The sequence below is a fragment of the Salminus brasiliensis genome, chromosome 22 (assembly GCF_030463535.1).
Source record: "Salminus brasiliensis chromosome 22, fSalBra1.hap2, whole genome shotgun sequence".
Classification (NCBI taxonomy): domain Eukaryota; kingdom Metazoa; phylum Chordata; class Actinopteri; order Characiformes; family Bryconidae; genus Salminus; species Salminus brasiliensis.
In genome coordinates, this window is record NC_132899.1 from 2074517 (window position 1) to 2094322 (window position 19806).

A 19806-nucleotide genomic window follows, 5' to 3' on the forward strand; every position below is an offset into this window, starting at 1 on the left:
TCACTGATCAGCAGTCCAGTTCTTTTTCTCTTTAGCCCAGGTAAGCTGCCTCTGGTTCAGGAGTGGCTTGATACCAGGAACGCTGCTGCTGCTACTGCACTATGGAGGTTTGGTGGTGGAGCTGCAGGAGGAGAACCTCTCTCCAGAACTGCTGCTGTGTAACACTGCAGAACCCATAGAGTCATATTAGTGTAAAATCCTGTAGTGTTACTCTACCGCCTCCGCCCACATGCTGCTCCACCTTCAGATCAAGCTTCTGCAGCTTGTCTCAGCTTGTCCAGAAATGCATGTGTACAGCTGTTCTCAAGGGTGTGCTCAAGCGTGATTTGTATTTACTGCGGTGGAGGAAAAGTGAATTGTGCTTCACAACTGTAGGGGGAGCCCAGGAGTAATACCAGTTCTCACATAATGTCCATGTGGGGTCTGTGTGGAGAGCCCAACTGGGAATCAGAAAGGTGTGTCCATGGGTTCATGTCCATGTTGGCCCCACATATGGATGCCCACCAGGGTCAGTGATGGGACAAGGAGGGGTTAAACATGGGCCTCCCCTAGGTTGTACACTGCATATGGGGCCTAGATGGGACCCACGTGAGATTAGAGTGGGCTTTAATAATAGGGGCCAATTGGGAAGCCCAGCTGGGTCCCAGTAACAACACCCATGTACAAACCCACTCAGACTCCATGCCCACCTGCCCTTTTAACCTCTGCTGGAGTGGGGCTGTAATGTGTGTTCTGACCACTGTGGGTCACTGTCCACTTGTCTGAATATTTTTACATAAACACTAGTGGGGTGCAGGTTCCCTGCAGATATACATCATTACTGGTCATGTAGGCCACTACTTTCAATACTGACCACTTTTAATGAATGTTAATTACTAATTATTCTGATGAGGATGATCAGGACGCTGGCTGGGAACAGTCTGTCCGGGTGCCGTCCGTGCTCTCGCTCCTCTGCTCCTGCAGGAAGGCGTCCAGCTCCCTCAGCTGCTTCAGAAAGCCCCAGTTGGGGAGGATCCGTCTGCGCTGCTTCACGTGATTGATGGCCTCCACCAGGGTCATCTTCTCCTGGATCATCAGGTAGGCGAGGACCAGCGTGGCTGACCGACTGCGGCCCATCACACAGTGCACCAGCAGCTTGTCTGAGACACGTAAAGGGCAGATTGAGGGGGTGAGGGGGGCAGTACAGGTGACTGACTGACTGGCCTAATTAACCACATTCAGTAAATGTATATTCAATGTAAAGGGCTGAAGATATGTGCTGAGTGCAGGGTTAGTGCGTGAACAGTAGGGTGAGTCTGGGGTTAGTGTGTGATTAGTAGGGTAAGTCTGGGGTTAGTGCGTGAACAGTAGGGTGAGTCTGGGGTTAGTGTGTGATTAGTAGGGTGAGTCTGGGGTTAGTGCGTGAACAGTAGGGTGAGTCTTGGGTTAGTGTGTGATCTGTAGGGTGAGTCTGGGGTTAGTGTGTGATCTGTAGGGTGAGTCTGGGGTTAGTGTGTGATCTGTAGGGTGAGTCTGGGGTTAGTGCGTGAACAGTAGGGTAAGACTGGAGTTAGTGTGTGATCTGTAGGGTGAGTCTGGGGTTAGTGTGTGATTAGTAGGGTAAGACTGGGGTTAGTGTGTGATTGGTATGGTGAGCCTGGGATTAGTGTATGATCAGTAGGGTCAGTGTGGGGTCATTAGGACAAGTGTGTGAATAGTAGGGTGAGCCTGGGATTAGGGTGTGATTAGTAGGGTAAGTCTGGGGTTAGTGTGTGATCTGTAGGGTGAGTCTGGGGTTAGTGTGTGATCTGTAGGGTGAGTCTGGGGTTAGTGTGTGATCTGTAGGGTGAGTCTGGGGTTAGTGTGTGATTAGTAGGGTGAGTCTGGGGTTAGTGTGTGATCTGTAGGGTGAGTCTGGGGTTAGTGTGTGATCTGTAGGGTGAGTCTGGGGTTAGTGTGTGATCTGTAGGGTCAGTCTGGGATTAGTGTATGATCAGTAGGGTCAGTGTGGGGTCATTAGGACAAGTGTGTGAATAGTAGGGTGAGCCTGGGATTAGGGTGTGATTAGTAGGGTAAGTCTGGGGTTAGTGTGTGATCTGTAGGGTGAGTCTGGGGTTAGTGTGTGATTAGTAGGGTGAGTCTGGAGTTAGTGTGTGATTAGTAGGGTGAGTCTGGAGTTAGTGTGTGATTAGTAGGGTGAGTCTGGAGTTAGTGTGTGATTAGTAGGGTGAGTCTGGAGTTAGTGTGTGATCTGTAGGGTGAGTCTTGGGTTAGTGTGTGATCTGTATGGTGAGTCTGGGGTTAGTGTGTGATTAGTAGGGTGAGTCTGGGGTTAGTGTGTGATTAGTAGGGTGAGTCTGGGGTTAGTGTGTGATCTGTAGGGTGAGTCTGGGGTTAGTGTGTGATTAGTAGGGTGAGTCTGGGGTTAGTGTGTGATCTGTAGGGTGAGTCTTGGGTTAGTGTGTGATCTGTAGGGTGAGTCTGGGGTTAGTGTGTGATTAGTAGGGTGAGTCTGGGGTTAGTGTGTGATCTGTAGGGTGAGTCTTGGGTTAGTGTGTGATCTGTAGGGTGAGTCTGGGGTTAGTGTGTGATTAGTAGGGTGAGTCTGGGGTTAGTGTGTGATCTGTAGGGTGAGTCTGGGGTTAGTGTGTGATCTGTAGGGTGAGTCTGGAGTTAGTGTGTGATCTGTAGGGTGAGTCTGGGGTTAGTGTGTGATCTGTAGGGTGAGTCTGGGGTTAGTGTGTGATTAGTAGGGTGAGTCTGGGGTTAGTGTGTGATCTGTAGGGTGAGTCTGGGGTTAGTGTGTGATCTGTAGGGTGGGTCTGGGGTGAGTATGAGAACAGGAACATGTGTTTAGTGTTATTATTGTTTGTTTTGTGGTGTGTAGTTGGGTCAGTGTGGTGTGGTCAGTGTGGTGTGTAGGAGGTCAGTATGGTGTGTGTGTGGTGTATAGTGTGTATAGTGGGTCAGTGGGGTGTGTAGTAGGTCAGTATAGTGTGTATAGTGGGTCAGTGTGGTGTGTAGTAGGTCAGTATAGTGTGTATAGTGGGTCAGTGTGGTGTGTAGTAGGTCAGTATAGTGTGTAGTGGGTCAGTGTGGTGTGTAGTAGGTCAGTATAGTGTGTAGTGGGTCAGCGTGGTGTGTGTGTGTGTGGTGTGTAGGGTGGTCAGTATGGTATGTGTGTGTGGTCAGTGTGGTGTGTAGGAGGTCAGTATGGTGTGTGTTGTGGGTCAGTGTGGCGTGTAGTAGGTCAGTGTGGTGTTTGTGGTCAGTGTGGTGTGTGTGTGATGTGTAGGAGGTCAGTATGGTGTGTGTTGTGGGTCAGTGTGGTGTGTAGGAGGTCGGTGTGGTGTTTGTGGTCAGTGTGGTGTGTGTGTGATGTGTAGGAGGTCAGTATGGTGTGTGTTGTGGGTCAGTGTGGTGTGTAGGAGGTCGGTGTGGTGTGTAATGGGTCAGTATAGTGTGTAGGAGGTCAGTGTGTTGTGTAGTGGGTCAGCGTGGTGTGTAGGAGGTCAGTGTGGTGTGATGTGTAGGAGGTCAGTATGGCGTGTGGGGCGGTCAGCGTGGTGTGTAGGGTGGTCAGTATGGTATGTGTGTGTGGTCAGTGTGGTGTGTAGGAGGTCAGTATGACATGTAGGGTGGTCAGCGTGGTGTGTAGGGTGGTCAGTATGGTATGTGTGTGTGGTCAGCGTGGTGTGTAGGAGGTCAGTGTGGTGTGTGGGGCGGTCAGTGTGATGTGTAGTGGGTCAGTGTGATGTGTAGGAGGTCAGCGTGGTGTGTAGGGTGGTCAGCGTGGTGTGTAGGGTGGTCAGCGTGGTGTGTAGTGGGTCAGTGTGGTGTGTAGGAGGTCAGTGTGGTGTGTAGGGTGGTCAGCGTGGTTGTAGGGTGGTCAGCGTGGTGTGTAGTGGGTCAGCGTGGTATGTAGGAGGTCAGTGTGGTGTGTAGGGTGGTCAGTGTGGTGTGTAGGAGGTCAGTGTGGTGTGTAGGAGGTCAGTGTGGTGTGTAGTGGGTCAGTGTGGTGTGTAGTGGGTCAGCGTGGTGTGTAGGAGGTCAGTGTGGTGTGTAGGGTGATCAGTGTGATGTATAGGAGGTCAGTATGGCATGTGGGGCGGTCAGCGTGGTGTGTAGTGGGTCAGTGTGGTGTGTAGTGGGTCAGCGTGGAGTGTAGGGTGGTCAGTGTGGTGTGTAGGGTGGTCAGCGTGGTTGTAGGGTGGTCAGCGTGGTGTGTAGTGGGTCAGCGTGGTATGTAGGAGGTCAGTGTGGTGTGTAGGGTGGTCAGCGTGGTATGTAGGAGGTCAGTGTGGTGTGTAGGAGGTCAGTGTGGTGTGTAGTGGGTCAGTGTGGTGTGTAGTGGGTCAGCGTGGTGTGTAGGAGGTCAGTGTGGTGTGTAGGGTGATCAGTGTGATGTATAGGAGGTCAGTATGGCATGTGGGGCGGTCAGCGTGGTGTGTAGTGGGTCAGTGTGGTGTGTAGTGGGTCAGCGTGGTGTGTAGGGTGGTCAGTGTGGTGTGTAGGGTGGTCAGCGTGGTATGTAGGAGGTCAGCGTGGTATGTAGGAGGTCAGCGTGGTGTGTAGGCTGGTCAGCGTGGTGTGTAGGCTGGTCAGCGTGGTGTGTAGGGTGGTCAGCGTGGTATGTAGGAGGTCAGCGTGGTGTGTAGGCTGGTCAGCGTGGTGTGTAGGCTGGTCAGCGTGGTGTGTAGGAGGTCAGTGTGGTGTGTAGGGTGATCAGTGTGATGTATAGGAGGTCAGTATGGCATGTGGGGCGGTCAGCGTGGTGTGTAGTGGGTCAGTGTGGTGTGTAGTGGGTCAGCGTGGTGTGTAGGGTGGTCAGCGTGGTGTGTAGGGTGGTCAGCGTGGTATGTAGGAGGTCAGCGTGGTATGTAGGAGGTCAGCGTGGTGTGTAGGCTGGTCAGCGTGGTGTGTAAGCTGGTCAGTGTGGTGTGTAGGGTGGTCAGCGTGGTATGTAGGAGGTCAGCGTGGTGTGTAGGCTGGTCAGCGTGGTGTGTAGGGTGGTCAGTGTGGTGTGTAGGGTGGTCAGCGTGGTGTGTAGGGTGGTCAGCGTGGTGTGTAGGGTGGTCAGCGTGGTGTGTAGGGTGGTCAGTGTGGTGTGTAGGCTGGTCAGCGTGGTGTGTAGGCTGGTCAGCGTGGTGTGTAGGGTGGTCAGCGTGGTTGTAGGGCTCTCACTGTGGGGGTTGCTGAGGACCTGCTGAATGTACTCTGCTGTGGGGAAGAAGTGCTGACTGAGGTTGAAGGAGGGAAGATCCTCAGCCTCAATCCCCAAATACTCCACAGGCAGGTCTGTGTAGTAGCTCGCTCCTGTACACACACTGTTCCTCTGACCCTCCGCCGCGTTCAGGACGTGAGTCACACCCATCTTCTGCAGCCCGTAACGCTTCCGCGCTGTCTCCCTGCACACACACACACACACACACACACACACACATGCATTCACTCCATAGTCACTTTCAAACAAACAGGTAGGGGTTTCTAATAAAGTGGCCAGTGAGTGGAAGCACAAGGTAGGTGTTTCCAAAAAAGTGGCCAGTGAGTGGAAGCACAAGGTAGGTGTTTCTAATAAAGTGGCCAGTGAGTGGAAGCACAAGGTAGGTGTTTCTAATAAAGTGCCCAGTAGTGGAAGCACAAGGTAGGTGTTTCTAATAAAGTGGCCAGTGAGTGGAAGCACAAGGTAGGTGTTTCTAATAAAGTGCCCAGTAGTGGAAGCACAAGGTAGGGGTTTCTAATAAAGTGGCCAGTAGTGGAAGCACAAGGTAGGGGTTTCTAATAAAGTGGCCAGTGAGTGGAAGCACAAAGTAGGTGTTTCTGATAAAGTGGCCAGTGAGTGGAAGCAGAAAGGAGGTGTTTCTGATAAAGTGGCCAGTGAGTGGAAGCAGAAGGGAGGTGTTTCTAATAAAGTGGCCAGTGAGTGGAAGCAGAAGGGAGGTGTTTCTAATAAAGTGGCCAGTGAGTGGAAGCAGAAGGGAGGTGTTTCTGATAAATTGGCCAGTGAGTGGAAGCAGAAGGGAGGTGTTTCTAATAAAGTGGCCAGTGAGTGGAAGCAGAAGGGAGGTGTTTCTGATAAAGTGGCCAGTGAGTGGAAGCACAAGGTAGATGTTTCTGATAAAGTGGCCAATAAGTGGAAGCACAGGGTAGGTGTTTCTGATAAAGAGGCCAGTGAGTGAAAGCAGGTGGGTGTTTCTGATAAAGTGGCCAGTGAGTGGAAGCAGAAGGTTGGTGTTTCTAATAAAGTGGCCAGTGATTGGAAGCACAATGTAGGTGTTTCTGATAAAGTGGCCAGTGATTGGAAGCAGAGGTTAGGTGTTTCTGATAAAGTGGCCAGTGAGTGGAAGCAGAAGGGAGGTGTTTCTGATAAAGAGGCCAGTGAGTGGAAGCAGAAGGTAGGTGTTTCTGATATAGACTGATCAGCTCTCGGTACTCACTCGTCTCCTATGAAGATGTTGGGCCACACCTCGTTGACGTGTGTGTAAGCTACGCTGCCGTGTGTGAGCAGTTTCTCCAGCTCATAATTGCTGGGTGTCTCATATTCCTCTTCCTCCTCTGGATCCTCTGTTTTCACCCTAAAGCTCGGTGTGCGGGATGCCATTCAGCCCAGCTTAGCCTGAAAATACGATGCAGAGCATTTTGCTAAAGGACTCAGTTAAAGGCAACATAATTAACATATTTAAATTAGATTCTCTGCACAATTAAACAGATACAATGTGAACAGACTCTGGGTTTGGTGTGAAACGCTCTGTTCTAGATAAGCTCCCCCAGTCAGAGCTGTGGTTCTACAGTGGAGGTGAAGGGAAGCAGACGTCTGAAGCTCTAATAATAAAAGCTCCTCACAGAAGTTTCTTCACCTAATGGTGATGAAGACGCTGCCTGATGCCTGAGACACGGTTCTACCAGAGTTCTGAGAAGAGTTCGGCTCTAGAACCTGCTTTTAGAACCAGATCATTAAAATGGTGGAGGGATACATGCTGCAGGGTGTAGTGCAGCTACAGAAAGTAGTCCCTAAAGAGAACTGCATTAGTGGAGATTCTCCACTACTTTATTTTAAAGCTGGTTGACTAGATTAGCTCTTGACTAGCATAGGGTACAGTGCATCCGGAAAGTATTCACAGCGCTTCACTTTTTCCACATTTTGTTAGGTTACAGCCTTATTCCAAATTGTATTAAATTAATCTCTTTCCTCAAAATTCTACACAAAATACCCCATTATGACCATGTGAAAAAAGTTTTCTTGAGAGTTCTGAAAATTTATTAAAAATAAAAAACTAAGAAATCACATTTACGTAAGTATTCACAGCCTTCGCCATGAAGCTCAAAATTGAGCTCAGGTGCATCCTGTTTCCACTGATCATCCTTGAGATGTTTCTACAGCTTAAATGGAGTCCCCCTGTGGTAAATCCAGTTGATTGGACATGATTTGGAAAGGCACACACCTGTCTATATAAGGTCCCACAGTTGACTGCATGTCAGAGCGCAAACACCAAGCATGAAGTCAAAGGAATTGTCTGTAGACCTCCGAGACAAAATAGTCTCGAGGCACAAATCTGGGGAAGGATACAGAAAAATTTCTGCTGCTTTGAAGGTCCCAATGAGCACAGTGGCCTCCATCATCCGTAAATGGAAGAAGTTTGGAACCACCAGGACTCTTCCTAGAGCTGGCCGGCCATCTAAATTGAGCGATCGGGGGAGAAGGGCCTTGGTCAGGGAGGTGACCAAGAACCCGATGGTCACTCTGTCAGAGCTCCAGCGTTCCTCCGTGGAGAGAGGAGAACCTTGCAGAAGGACAACCATCTCTGCAGCAATCCACCAATCAGGCCTGTATGGCAGAGTGGCCAGGCGAAAGCCACTCCTTAGTAAAAGGCACAAGGCAGCCCATCTGGAATTTGCCAAAAGGCACCTGAAGGACTCTCAGACCATGAGAAACAAAATTCTCTGGTCTGATGAGACAAAGATTGAACTCTTTGGTGTGAATGCCAGGCGTCATGTTTGGAGGAAACCAGGCACTGCTCATCACAAGGCCAATACCATCCCTACAGTCAAGCATGGTGGTGGCAGCATCATGCTATGGGGATGTTTTTCAGCAGCAGGAACTGCCAGACTAGTCAGGATAGAGGGAAAGATGAATGCAGCAATGTACAGAGACATCCTGGATGAAAACCTACTCCATAGCGCTCTTAACCTCAGACTGGGGCGACGGTTAATTTTTCAGCAGGACAACGATCCGAAGCACACAGCCAAGATCTCAAAGGAGTGGCTTCAGGACCACTCTGTGAATGTCCTGGAGTGGCCCAGCCAGAGCCCAGACTTGAATCCGATTGAACATCTCTGGAGAGATCTGAAAATGGCTGTGCACAGACGTCTCCCATCCAACCTGATGGAGCTTCAGAGGTACTGCAAAGAAGAATGGGCAAAACTGCCTAAAGAGAGGTGTGCCAAGCTTGTGGCATCATATTCAAAAAGACTTGAGGCTGTAGTTGCTGCCAAGGGTGGTTCTACAAAGTATTAAGCAAAGGCTGTGAATACTTATGTAAATATGATTTCTTAGTTTTTTAATTTTAATACATTTTCAGAACTCTCAAGAAAACTTTTTTCACATGGTCATAATGGGGTATTTTGTGTAGAATTTTGAGGAAAGAGATTAATTTAATACAATTTGGAATAAGGCTGTAACCTAACAAAATGTGGAAAAAGTGAAGCGCTGTGAATACTTTCCGGATGCACTGTATGTCTGAGTTTGCCCATATAGCTGGTCTACCAGTGGACTGGTTTAATGGACTGGTCATGGTAGTCAAGAGATAAGCTGGTAAACCAGCAACCTTTAAAACATGCTGTTTAAGCCCCGCCCTCTTACCGCCTCTATTGGTCTACATGTACCTGCATCTACATTTAGCTGAGACTCTACTTACTGCTCCTCTGGAGCTACACGGCTAATGTTGCTTACAAGTTATTTGTGAAGTGCGGACCATGCTTGCTAGCTGAGGCAAGGAAGGAGAACTCCAGAAATATGGGTTGGAGTTCTGGGGGGCTTTGAGCTAATGGGAGCCGAAGCCAGGTTGAGTATAATTGGACCACCAGGAGGGGCAGGGGGCGGTGGAGGGGTGCAGGATTTCGCTGCGGGGAAAGGAGCAGCTTTATAGTGCGTAGTAATGAGGAGGAGGAGGAGGAGGAGGAGGAGGAGGAGGAGGAGTTTGGGCGTGGTCCTTCCCCAAATTTTTAGTTATTCCATAACTCCATTAAAAGCTAACAGACACCGATTAGCATTATGCTAACTGCATGCTGAAGCAGATCTGTCTGTTTCAGAGCGTGTGATGCAGCCACGGCTCTTCTCTCGTCCTGTTCTACCGTAGGTTCTGAATGTGCTGGAACTCACCTCCGGTTCCTTGGGGGAACTTTTGGTTCTGTCTTCTCGCTGCACGTCTCTTCAGCTGGGTTTGACTGCTTTAGTCTGGAGACAGCTCACAGCACACAGGCCGAAGGGCGCTCCATACAGCCCTATTTTTAGAAGCCTGGCCCACTTCGGACACTCTCGCGTGCTCACACACACACACACACACTCTCGCGCACACACACACACACACACACAACCAACACACTGCTGTTCCTTCTTTAGAAGGACATCCAGCAGAACCAGAACAGACCTGGAAGAAGAGCCAATTCCAAAACCCCAAAACTGTTATATCACAGTCTTGACTCGTTATGTTTACACCAGCAATATTTGCATAAACCCCGCCCACTAGAGAAAGCTTTTTGACAAGTAAAGCATAGAAAGTTTAATTCTGAGGAAAATTGTTTTTTTTTTACCCCAACCAAAGTTACACACTCATTTTTATTTTTTTTTATTTGCAGACACTGATCAGTGCTGTATTTTCCATGGCTGCATAACACCCACAGCAGGCTGAGTCCACTGATCTGGAGGGGGTTCTGTCTGAGAGAGCGTGCTGAGGGTGTTTGGATCAGTAAGAGCTTATTACAGATGTGTGAAACTACTACTGTTCATGTGTTTTATTCTCCACAGCAGCAGTTCAGGACACACACACACACACACACACACACACACACACACACACACACACACACACACTAAACATCACTGAGTTTCAGCTTTCAGCTTTAGCTCCTGTCCAGAGCTGGATCTACATATTAGGCAGTGAGAGAAGAACGGTCAGTTCTTGAAGGTGATGAAGGTGGTGAAGCAGGAAAAATGGACAAGCGTAAGAATCTGAGACACTTTGACAAGAAGAACCAAACTGTGATGTTCTAGATAATGACTGGGTCAGAACATCTCAGGAACATCTTCAGGCAGGTCTTGTGGGGTGTTCCAGTGGTATGCAGTGGTCAGTACCTACCAAAAGTGCTCAGAGAAAGGACAACCGGTGAACCGGCGACAGGGTTATGGACAGCTAAGGCTCATCTCACCTCACAACTTACAGGACTTAAAGGATCTGCTGCTAACGTTAGTCTTGGTGCTTCAGAGACCACAGCAGGACACCTTCAGAGGTCTTGTGGAGATCATGCCTCGATGGGTTAGAGCTATCTTGGCTGAAAGAAGGGACCTACACAACATTTGGCATTAGGTATTAGACAAATCATGTGAGTCTGATCATGATTGGATGAGAAGTATAAACAGACTCCATTCTGACTCCGTATTGGTTTATAAGAGATCCATCACACCTGCACACGTCCCGTCCCTCTCCAGCGAGCTCACAGCAGACGTCTGTAGTCTAGTATGAAGACTGTGTCCGTGGCAGAGACTCAAGAGAGCTGCAGTGAAACGTCCCGACTGAGCCCCACATTTACACTCCAATAAAGCTTATTGATCACACGCCTCTGAAGTCTGACTTTCTGCAGCTTTACAAAACTTCTAGACAACGACTCCTCATATTTCCCTCCATGAAGCTCATGTTGATGCTCAGTAGAGCACAGAGACGCTCCTTTAATAGAGCTGATATTACTGAAATGCTTCATTTTCAATGGGCAGATCTGCAGCTGAAACAGGAGCCTAGTGCAGCCCAACATTTTTAACATCAACATTTTAATAGATCATTCTCCTCATTATGGCTTTTAGAGAAATGGGGTTTTGGGGAGGGGGGGGGGGTAGTGCACTATAGACCCCTGTGGTTCGGCCTAAGCTTTCAGCCTTTGTTTTCCTTCCATTACTTTTACTTTTCTACTTGAAGTCGTTCTGAAACCAGTACTTTTACACTTTTACTGGAGTAAAAAGCTTCAGTTGATACTTCAGCTTCTATAGAAGTCTTTTAAACCCTCGTATCTCCCCTAGTAGACTTTTCACAGGGGATCTTCTAGAAGACAGTCAGAGCTGAGTGGACAGGGTGTTTCTTGCGGCTGCTTGTCTCTGCAGCGTGAGTTCAGTGTCCAGCTCTCTGAGCTGCTGCAGGAACCCAGAGTTGGGAAGGACGTTCCGGTGAGATCGTACCGCCTTGATCGCCTCAGAGACAGTGAGACCCTCGTAGATCATCAGATACGCCAGGACCAGTGTGGCGGAGCGGCTGATTCCTCGAGCACAGTGCACCAACACTTTACCTGCTGAACAACACACACACACACCGTTATACTTGAGGTCTGACAAACATCATACAGTAAACTCTGATTAGCCATAACATTAAGACCATTTTTTTCCTATACTCGATGTCCATCCTATCGGCTCCACTGACCCTACAGCAGCACTGTGTGGTTCTATAAGTCCAGACTGTGTCCATCTGATTCTCTGCAGACTCTGTTATCAGCCTCCTCCTCTCCCCCTGTGTGTTCTTCAGTGGTCTCTCAGGACCTCACATGACAGACCACCACAGAGCAGACTGTAGTGTTTGGGTGGTGGTCAGTCATTCTCAGCACTGCAGTGACACTGACCGACCTGGGGGTGGCGAGTGGATCAGACACAGCAGTGCTGCTGGAGTGCTTAAACACTCCATGCTGGTGGTGTCCTGTGGGCAGCAGCGTCCTGTGGGCTCTGATGAAGGACTAGAGGATGACCAACACCAACAAACTGAGTAGCAGCAGATCAGAGAGCTTCTGTCCTGGACTCTACTGTCTCTACAAGCTGGACCAGTAAGCTAGGTAGGAGTGGACAGTGAGTGGACAGACAGACACAGTGTTTAAGCACTCCAGCAGCACTGCTGTGTCTGATCCACTCGTACCACCAGCAGCCCAACACACACTACTAACACACACACTCACCACTACCACCAGGTCAGTCAGTGTCACTGCAGTGCTGAGAATGACTGACCACCACCCAAACACTACAGTCTGCTCTGTGGTGGTCCGTCCTGTGGGGTCCTGAGAGCACTTAAAAACAGGGTGAAGGGAGGCTGATGAGAAGGCGTACCATTGGGTCGGTGTAGAGGAGCCCGCCCTGCTGCAGGATTAGCTGACTGCTGGACGCTGTGCTGTCCAGATCTTTCTCTCTGTTGCTAATCGAATGTGAGGTGTGTTTCTATATCCTCACTGCCAGAATCAGACCTTCTCACATCCTCCATTCTCACCTTTTCACCTTCTTACATCGTCTGAAACAGGGCGCTTCCATTTACACTGCCCTGCCAGAACGACCAGCACACCAGAACGACCAGCAGCAGAAACCAGTTTACTCCACTTCAGATGAAGCTGGATGGTTGAACATCCCTGATGAACGGACCAATAGAAATCCTCCAGAAAACCTGGACTCTGTAATGTCTCCCTCTGCTGGCCTCAGTGGGGAGCCCATGCTGGAGAGGAGTGGGATTGTGGAGTGGATTCTGGAGTGTGGGATTGCCTTTGCTGTACCTGCCTGCCCGTGTTCTGACCCCCGCATGTCCTGACCATGAGTTTTAGAGTTTAAGGACTTTAAGAAAATTGTGCTATTTTTTCTTTGCTCTGTGAAATTCCCGTTTTGGAGAGAAGGTGTTGCTCCGGCAGTGATGCTGCAGATCGTTTAGTAGACAGACGGTTTGATTGAATGAGGACAGAAGACGTTGAGACATGGAGACGAGCTGGTTTGGTGTTTGGAGGAGACACACAGGACGCTTTCCTGTGAATTTCTACAGAAAGTTCTCCTTCTGTCTTTAAAAAAGCAAGTATTTTATCCAGGGATGCTTTGGATCAGGTTACAGGTCCATGTTTGAACAGGTGATCGGTAATCTGGAACCCGACCCATTTTTAAGGGAACCCCCCCAACCCTGTAGTTGATTGATTTGCATTAATGTGCGTTAAAAAGTATTTTAAGTATAAAATATTTATTTCTATATATGTATACACACACACACACATATTTACATATATATATATATATGTGTGTGTGTGTGTGTGTGTGTGTGTATGTATGTATATGTGTGTGTATATGCCCTAAAATGTATTAGTGAGCTCTTACAGTCCCGGGTCAGTGCGCTGTGTATGAAGCGAGCGGTGGGGTAGAAGAACGGGGCGATGTTGAAGTCTCGGTTGTCCGGCGCGTCCACCCCGTAATACTGTATCATTTTGGGAGTGTGTGAGTAGAAGTCAGGGCCTGTGTGAATGCGGTACGGCCCGTCTGCAGCGTTCACAATGTGAGTCACTTCCAGAGCCATGAGCAGATCCACATTCTTTGCTGTGTGCCTGAAACACACACGCACAAACACACACAAGAAGAAGCAATGAATAAGCAGGTGTCCCAATACTTTTGTCCGTTTAGTGTATGTATTATATATTGAGTGATTTCTCAGTGTAGTGAAGATCTGGCTCCTTGGTTGTACGTACAGGTCAGAGACGATGATGTTGGGCCAGACTTCGTTAAACGGGCCTGTGGGACGTCGCCTTTTTAACAGGAGGTCCAGCAGCTCACAGGTGGGCGGAGTCTTGTATCCAAACTTCCGGTGTCCATTTGCGGCTGTTTGCTCCATCCTGCAGCTGGTCCTGGCCTGGACGACATGCTTCGGTAAATTAGGGTAAATTACATTCTCATACACCAAAATGATTGAAGGCTGGGGTAGCATAGTGGATAGCGCCCAATTCTTACCTACAGCAGACTAGGGTTCGATTCCCCGGCCAGTGGCAGGACACCAAACTAGGAACCAGTTCGGGGCTTTTATTTTGAAGAGTAGGAGGAACTCACACTGGGCTGTTTACCTGAATCCCTCTCTGTCCTGCAGGTGCCTGCTGGGACCTGCTGCTGTTTGCTGGCTGCTGCTGCAGTGAGCTCTATTGGTGTGAGTGTGTGAGGACGTAGCTGTGTGTGTGTGTGTGTGTGTGTGTGTGTGTGTGTGTGTGTGTGTGTGTGTGTTGATTGTATTTTGGGCCTGTTTGTCAGTGTGATAAATTTAAACCTCCAGCTGAGCGTCACACAGACAGCTGGGAATGTGTGAAGGCTGAGGCTGTGGAGCCACTGAATCAAGGAGTCTGAGTGTCAAAAGTATGTGGACAGCTGCTCCTCCAGACTTTCTGGTATTAAGGGGGATTGTGTTCCCATTCGCAGCAGTAACAACAGTAACAACTCTGCTCTTTTGGGAAGGGTTAAGTAGATGTTGCAGCTATGCTGTGAGGATATTTGATTGCATTCAGCCCCACAATCAGGTATTGGGTGGAGCTCCAATGCTGCATTGCTTCAGCACTTCTTTCATTTGAATCTTTTATTTGATTCATTCACACAAGATTTTGGCCTATTTTGGCAGCCGACGAGGCGAAGAATTGTGCGTGAATATGGACGAGCTCATTACCGTGTGGATTTTGATTGGCTGTTACACGGGTCACATGTAGAAACGCCACAGTTGAAGACGTATTATGTGAGAATTGAGCTGCGTCCCAATTGCGCATTCTACATTTACACTATAAGGTAAAGAGTCTACACTAGTCTTGATAGGTTAGTGGTCTGATGAAGTGATGAAGCGTTGCTATGCCAACATATGTCACTGCAAAAAAAAAACAACCCTGATGTTGTCGCTGAAATTGTGCATCGTTAATTATACATTTATTTATTTATTTATTTATTTATTTTCCAGACATGAGTTGCTCCTCCCTTTTCATTTTGCATTGCATTGTGGGATAATAGTGTCCATCAAAATCACAATTGAAAAACATTCGATTTATCTCGGAGTTGGATGTCGGTGCTGGGAATGATGTCGCACCGGAGTTGACGGCGTTCCCGTAAATCATTCCGATAATTCTACACTACTTCAAAACATTTCCGAAACCAGTTCGCTAAAAAGTTCGGAGTTTACCATCACAACTAATTCGACTGTTTTTTTTAATGACGAATCTAACCAAAATATGTCCCACAGTGTTAGCATTGTCCCTGGTTAGCAGTGTTAGCTTTATTCCTGGTTAGCAGTGTTGGCATTGTCCCTGGTTAGCAGTGTTAGCTTTATTCCTGGTTAGCAGTGTTAGCATTGTCCCTCGTTAGCAGTGTTAGAATTGTCCCTCGTTAGCAGTTTTAGCTTTATTCCTGGTTAGCAGTGTTAGAATTGTCACTGGTTAGCAGTGTTGGCATAGTCCCTGGTTATCAGTGTTTACTACTGTTAACGTACGATACAGCCAACTTGGACTCTCCTGACTTTCCAAGTAGGAAATCCAACAGGAATTCTGACATTCCAGTTCAAATGGAACACCTGATATTTCTTGCTCCTGGACTCCCCCTTTAGTTGAAAAGGGTAATTAAATTTTACACCACAGCTATAAATACAAATCATACTTTGAGCACCCCCTCATGGACAGCTGTACACATGCATTTCTGGACAGTGTGAGAGCTGCAGAAGCTTGATCTGAAGGTGGAGCAGCATGTGGGCTGAGGCGGTAGAGTAACACTACAGGATTTTACACTAATATGACTCTATGGGTTCTGCAGCGCTACACAGCTGACATGACATGAAGGTTCTGCTCATCGTGGACGTGAAGGTCATGGTAATATGGGGCTTTCAAGGATTCCTTTGAACAGCAGGATGAGTGACAGCACACATCTTTAATAGAAACAAACAAGAATTTGGTCACAGTTTTGATTTTCGGGGGGTTCTGTAATCAAGACCGGGTCAAAACTATTTATACACATAATCTAATATTTGGTTAAATGTCCCTTAGACGTAAGACACTGTCAGTAGCCACCAAGAAGCTTCTGGCAGAATTCTGGTTGGATATTTGACTCTTGAGTTCTGGTAAATCTGACTCGACAATTAAGCCCAGTACAGGTATTATTGATAGGGCTGAGGTCAGGACTTTTATGTTAGCCTGCTTTATTCATTCCACAGGAACCTTTGATGTGTGTTTGGGGTCATCATTGTCCTGTTAGAACACCCGATTGGGTCCAAGTGTCTAAGGTTATGCTGAAGAATTCTGAGAAACTCCTCCCCCAGCAGCAGAACAGCCCCAGAGCATGATGCTCCCACCACCATGCTTAACAGTTGGTTCAGTGTTCTTGGAGTAGAAGATCTCCCTTTTACTCCTCCAAATGTCTGGGTCTACATTGTGGCTGGAGATGGAGCTAATCCAGAAGCTAACCCTACAACTGACCAGAACCCTTTTTACATCCAACCATGAAGTTGCTTGGTTTGCCCCGCCAGTGGCTTCCCAGTGATGGCCTGTGGGGCTGCAGTTAGATACTACTGGTCACTGTAGTCCAGAACTAGAAGGCACTGCCCTGGTAGTGAAGCTGTTTGTCCAGTTGGCGGAGCTGCTCCATAAAGCCAGTGTTTGGGCAGATGTTCCTGTTCTCTGCCACGGCTTTAATGGCGTCCACCAGAGTCATGTTCTCATGGATCATCAGGTACGCCAGAACCAGCGTGGATGAACGGCTCAGACCCATCGCACAGTGCACCAACACCTTCCCTACAGAACAACACATCAGACACATCAAAGCAGTTAGGTGTTTCTGATAAAGTGACCAGGGAGTTAAACCACAAGGTAGGTGTTTCTAATAAAGCGGCCAGTTAGTGGAAGCACAAAGTAGGGGTTTCTAATAAAGTGGCCAGTGAGCGGAAGCACAAGGTAGGTGTTTCTAATAAAGTGGCCAGTGAGAGGAAGCATAAGGTAGGTGTTTCTAATAAAGTGGCCAGGGAGTTAAACCACAAGGTAGGTGTTTCTAATAAAGTGGCCAGTGAGTGGAAGCACAAGGTAGGGGTTTCTAATAAAGTGGCCAGTGAATGGAAGCACAGGATAGGTGTTTCTAATAAAGTGGCCAATGAACAGAAGCACAAGGTAGGTGTTTCTAATAAAGTGGCCAGGGAGTTAAACCACAAGGTAGGTGTTTCTAATAAAGTGGCCAGTGAGTGGAAGCACAAGGTGTGTGTTTCTAATAAAGTGGCCAGTGAGCACAAGCACAAGGTAGGTGTTTCTAATAAAGTGGCCAGTGAGTGTATGTACCTCCGGGGGTGCTCAGAGCATTCTTAATGAACTTGGCAGCCGAGTAGAAGAAGGGGCTCAGGTCGAATGAGGGCATGTCGAAGGCCTCCACTCCATGGTAGCTGATGTTGGCGTCTCTATAGTAACTGTCTCCTGTATTTACATTGTACTTCCCATGAGCTGCGTTCAGCACGTGATTGATGTTCAGGGCCTTTAGCAGGTGTTTGTCTTTTGCTGCGTACCTACAACACACACACACACACACACACACACACACACACACATCGTCATCATGAATCCAAGTCTGTGAAACATCAAGTTTCAATCTTTTAAAGTAGTGTTTGCTTATTTGGTTTCACCCTGAAGCTACAAGGCTAATGTAGCTAACAAGTAATGGGAGCCAGTGTACACCAGTTAGCATGGTGTCTCGAGAATGCTAGCTTTAGCCACCTTTGTCAATTGTTTTATGGATGATCGTCGTACATGAAGATATTTTAGATGATCTCAAATCAGTTGTGACGTCATTCCGTCCATTTTGCTCACTGAACATCTCAAAACTGCAGGATTTAAGGAGAGTGAGCAAAAGGCTCAGTGTGAGTTAGCATCATGCTAACTAGGGCGGTATAAGCAGATCTTCAGTGCTAAAACCAGATACATGTTTGGACACGGACAAAAAACTCTTATCTTAATGTAATATGACGTTAAATGTTTATATTTATTATTATATCTTTCATACGGAAATTGTTTGAGTCATTATTTCAACCCTATTTGATTTATTTACTCAGCCTGGTCAGCTCGACCTGGTTGACCAGCCTAGCTCCAGACCAGCTTAGGGTATGTGTTCATGGTTTGATGGTTTAGGTGCTAGCTATAAAAGCATGTCATCAGCCTACACAAGCTAGTCAAGAATGACCAGAATGACCAGGTTGGTCCACCAGTATCATCAGCTTAATCAAACTACTACTACTACTACTACTGAACTACTGAAGTGGAAACATCCACTATGGTGGTCAAGAGCTGAGACTCTAACTGGTATAGGGAAGGTTTTCCTGTCAATGACCAGCTTTTCAACCATGTTGACCATTGAAGACCAAGTTTTTAATTTTTCATATTTCTTTAAAATATCTAGAAACAGTATTTGCTCCTGAAACTCCACTTCAGGTGACCTGAGATGGTCTTTGATGGTCAAGGTGGTCTGCCAATGGAGAAAGAGTTACTCCCTGGACAAAACCTGGAAATAACTCCAATAATCTGTATAATTGTCTTATAATTAGTAAATAAATAATAAATAATTGGACTAAATTTAAGCTGATTTTATTTGCCTATATATGATCTTTCCCACTGTATGCATGTCTTATCAGTTGTTGGGTCACTCTTACATGTCTCCTATGTAGATCCCTGGTCGCACCTCGTCGAGATGGCTGCTGGTGCCAGGCTTGATCCACAGTAATCTCTGCAGCTCAGAGGCTGGGGGTGTCTCGTACCTTCCCTCACTCATCTCGGCACAGCCCAGATAGCTGCTGCCTCGTGGCATAGCCCTGATTCACCTGCTGCTGTCTCACCTACTGAACCACACAGGTACATAAAACTCAGCATCCGTGTCCTCATCATTCCTGTGTTCTCAGGGCCCGTCACCTGCTTAGTGAAATTCTTAGAAGCAGCGCTGGGGGTTTAAACAAGCTGCTTCCCAGTAGATCCCCCAGTTAAACCACTCTGTATATTTGGACAATGATCATCTAGTCTTTGATTGACAGGATTTATCTGAAGCATTCCCATCCATATACATACCTGTCTATACCGGTACCCGCCCATGCCAATATATGTATACATTATTTATAATCCAGGACAGTGGCGATATACCGATTCCCACTGATCCCCATTCTCATCCTCCTCCTCATCCTCATCCCAATCCAAATGCTAATCCCTACCTCAATCCCCACCCCATCCCCAGTCTCCATCCAAAATCCCCATCCCAATCCCAATGCCCACCCAAATCCCAAATCCCGCCCCAATCTCCATCCCAATCCCCAATCCCATCCCTATTCCCATTCCCATCCCCATCTCATCCTCATCCCAATCCCAATGCTAATGCCCACCTCAATCCCCATCCCCATTCCCTATCCCCATCCCAATGCCTACCCAAATCCCAATTCCCATCCCATTCCCATTCCATCCTCATCCTCATCCCAATCCCAATGCTAATCCCCACCTCAATCCCCATCCCAATCCCAATGCCCACACAAATCCCAATTCCCGTCCCAATCCCCATCCCAATCCCCACCCCTACCCCATCCCAATACCCATCCCCATCCCTATCACAATACCATCCCCAGCCCCACTCATACCCAACCAACTTGTCATCCATACCTATAAAAATCCATCCACTCATACCAATATGTGTCTAAATTATTTATAAATTATCAATTACTTATGTCATGATATAATTTGAAATTCAAAACTAGAGATACATGGCAGGACAGTAAGTATATACCTATCCACACCCATCCCAATCCCCACACATCCCAA

The 19806-nt window shown here is 47.7% G+C and overlaps 3 protein-coding genes across 3 annotated transcripts; all 3 read right to left on the bottom strand.

Moving 5' to 3' along the window:
* Positions 1–897: 897 nt before the first annotated feature.
* LOC140544382 (dual specificity phosphatase 29-like) lies at positions 898–6580 on the bottom strand. The gene is made up of 3 exons (XM_072667905.1): positions 6417–6580; positions 5164–5387; positions 898–1139 (listed from the first exon to the last, which is right to left on the bottom strand). The coding sequence occupies exons 1-3, from the start codon at positions 6578–6580 to the stop codon at positions 898–900; spliced, it is 630 nt and encodes a 209-aa protein (XP_072524006.1).
* A 4719-nt stretch (positions 6581–11299) lies between these two features.
* On the bottom strand, positions 11300–13856 carry LOC140544383 (dual specificity phosphatase 29-like). Its single transcript, XM_072667906.1, has 3 exons — positions 13714–13856; positions 13349–13572; positions 11300–11532 (listed from the first exon to the last, which is right to left on the bottom strand). The coding sequence occupies exons 1-3, from the start codon at positions 13854–13856 to the stop codon at positions 11300–11302; spliced, it is 600 nt and encodes a 199-aa protein (XP_072524007.1).
* Positions 13857–16564: 2708 nt separating this feature from the next.
* Positions 16565–18814, bottom strand: LOC140544384 (dual specificity phosphatase 29-like). Its single transcript, XM_072667907.1, has 3 exons — positions 18660–18814; positions 17302–17522; positions 16565–16767 (listed from the first exon to the last, which is right to left on the bottom strand). The coding sequence occupies exons 1-3, from the start codon at positions 18812–18814 to the stop codon at positions 16565–16567; spliced, it is 579 nt and encodes a 192-aa protein (XP_072524008.1).
* Between the last annotated feature and the right edge of the window lie 992 nt (positions 18815–19806).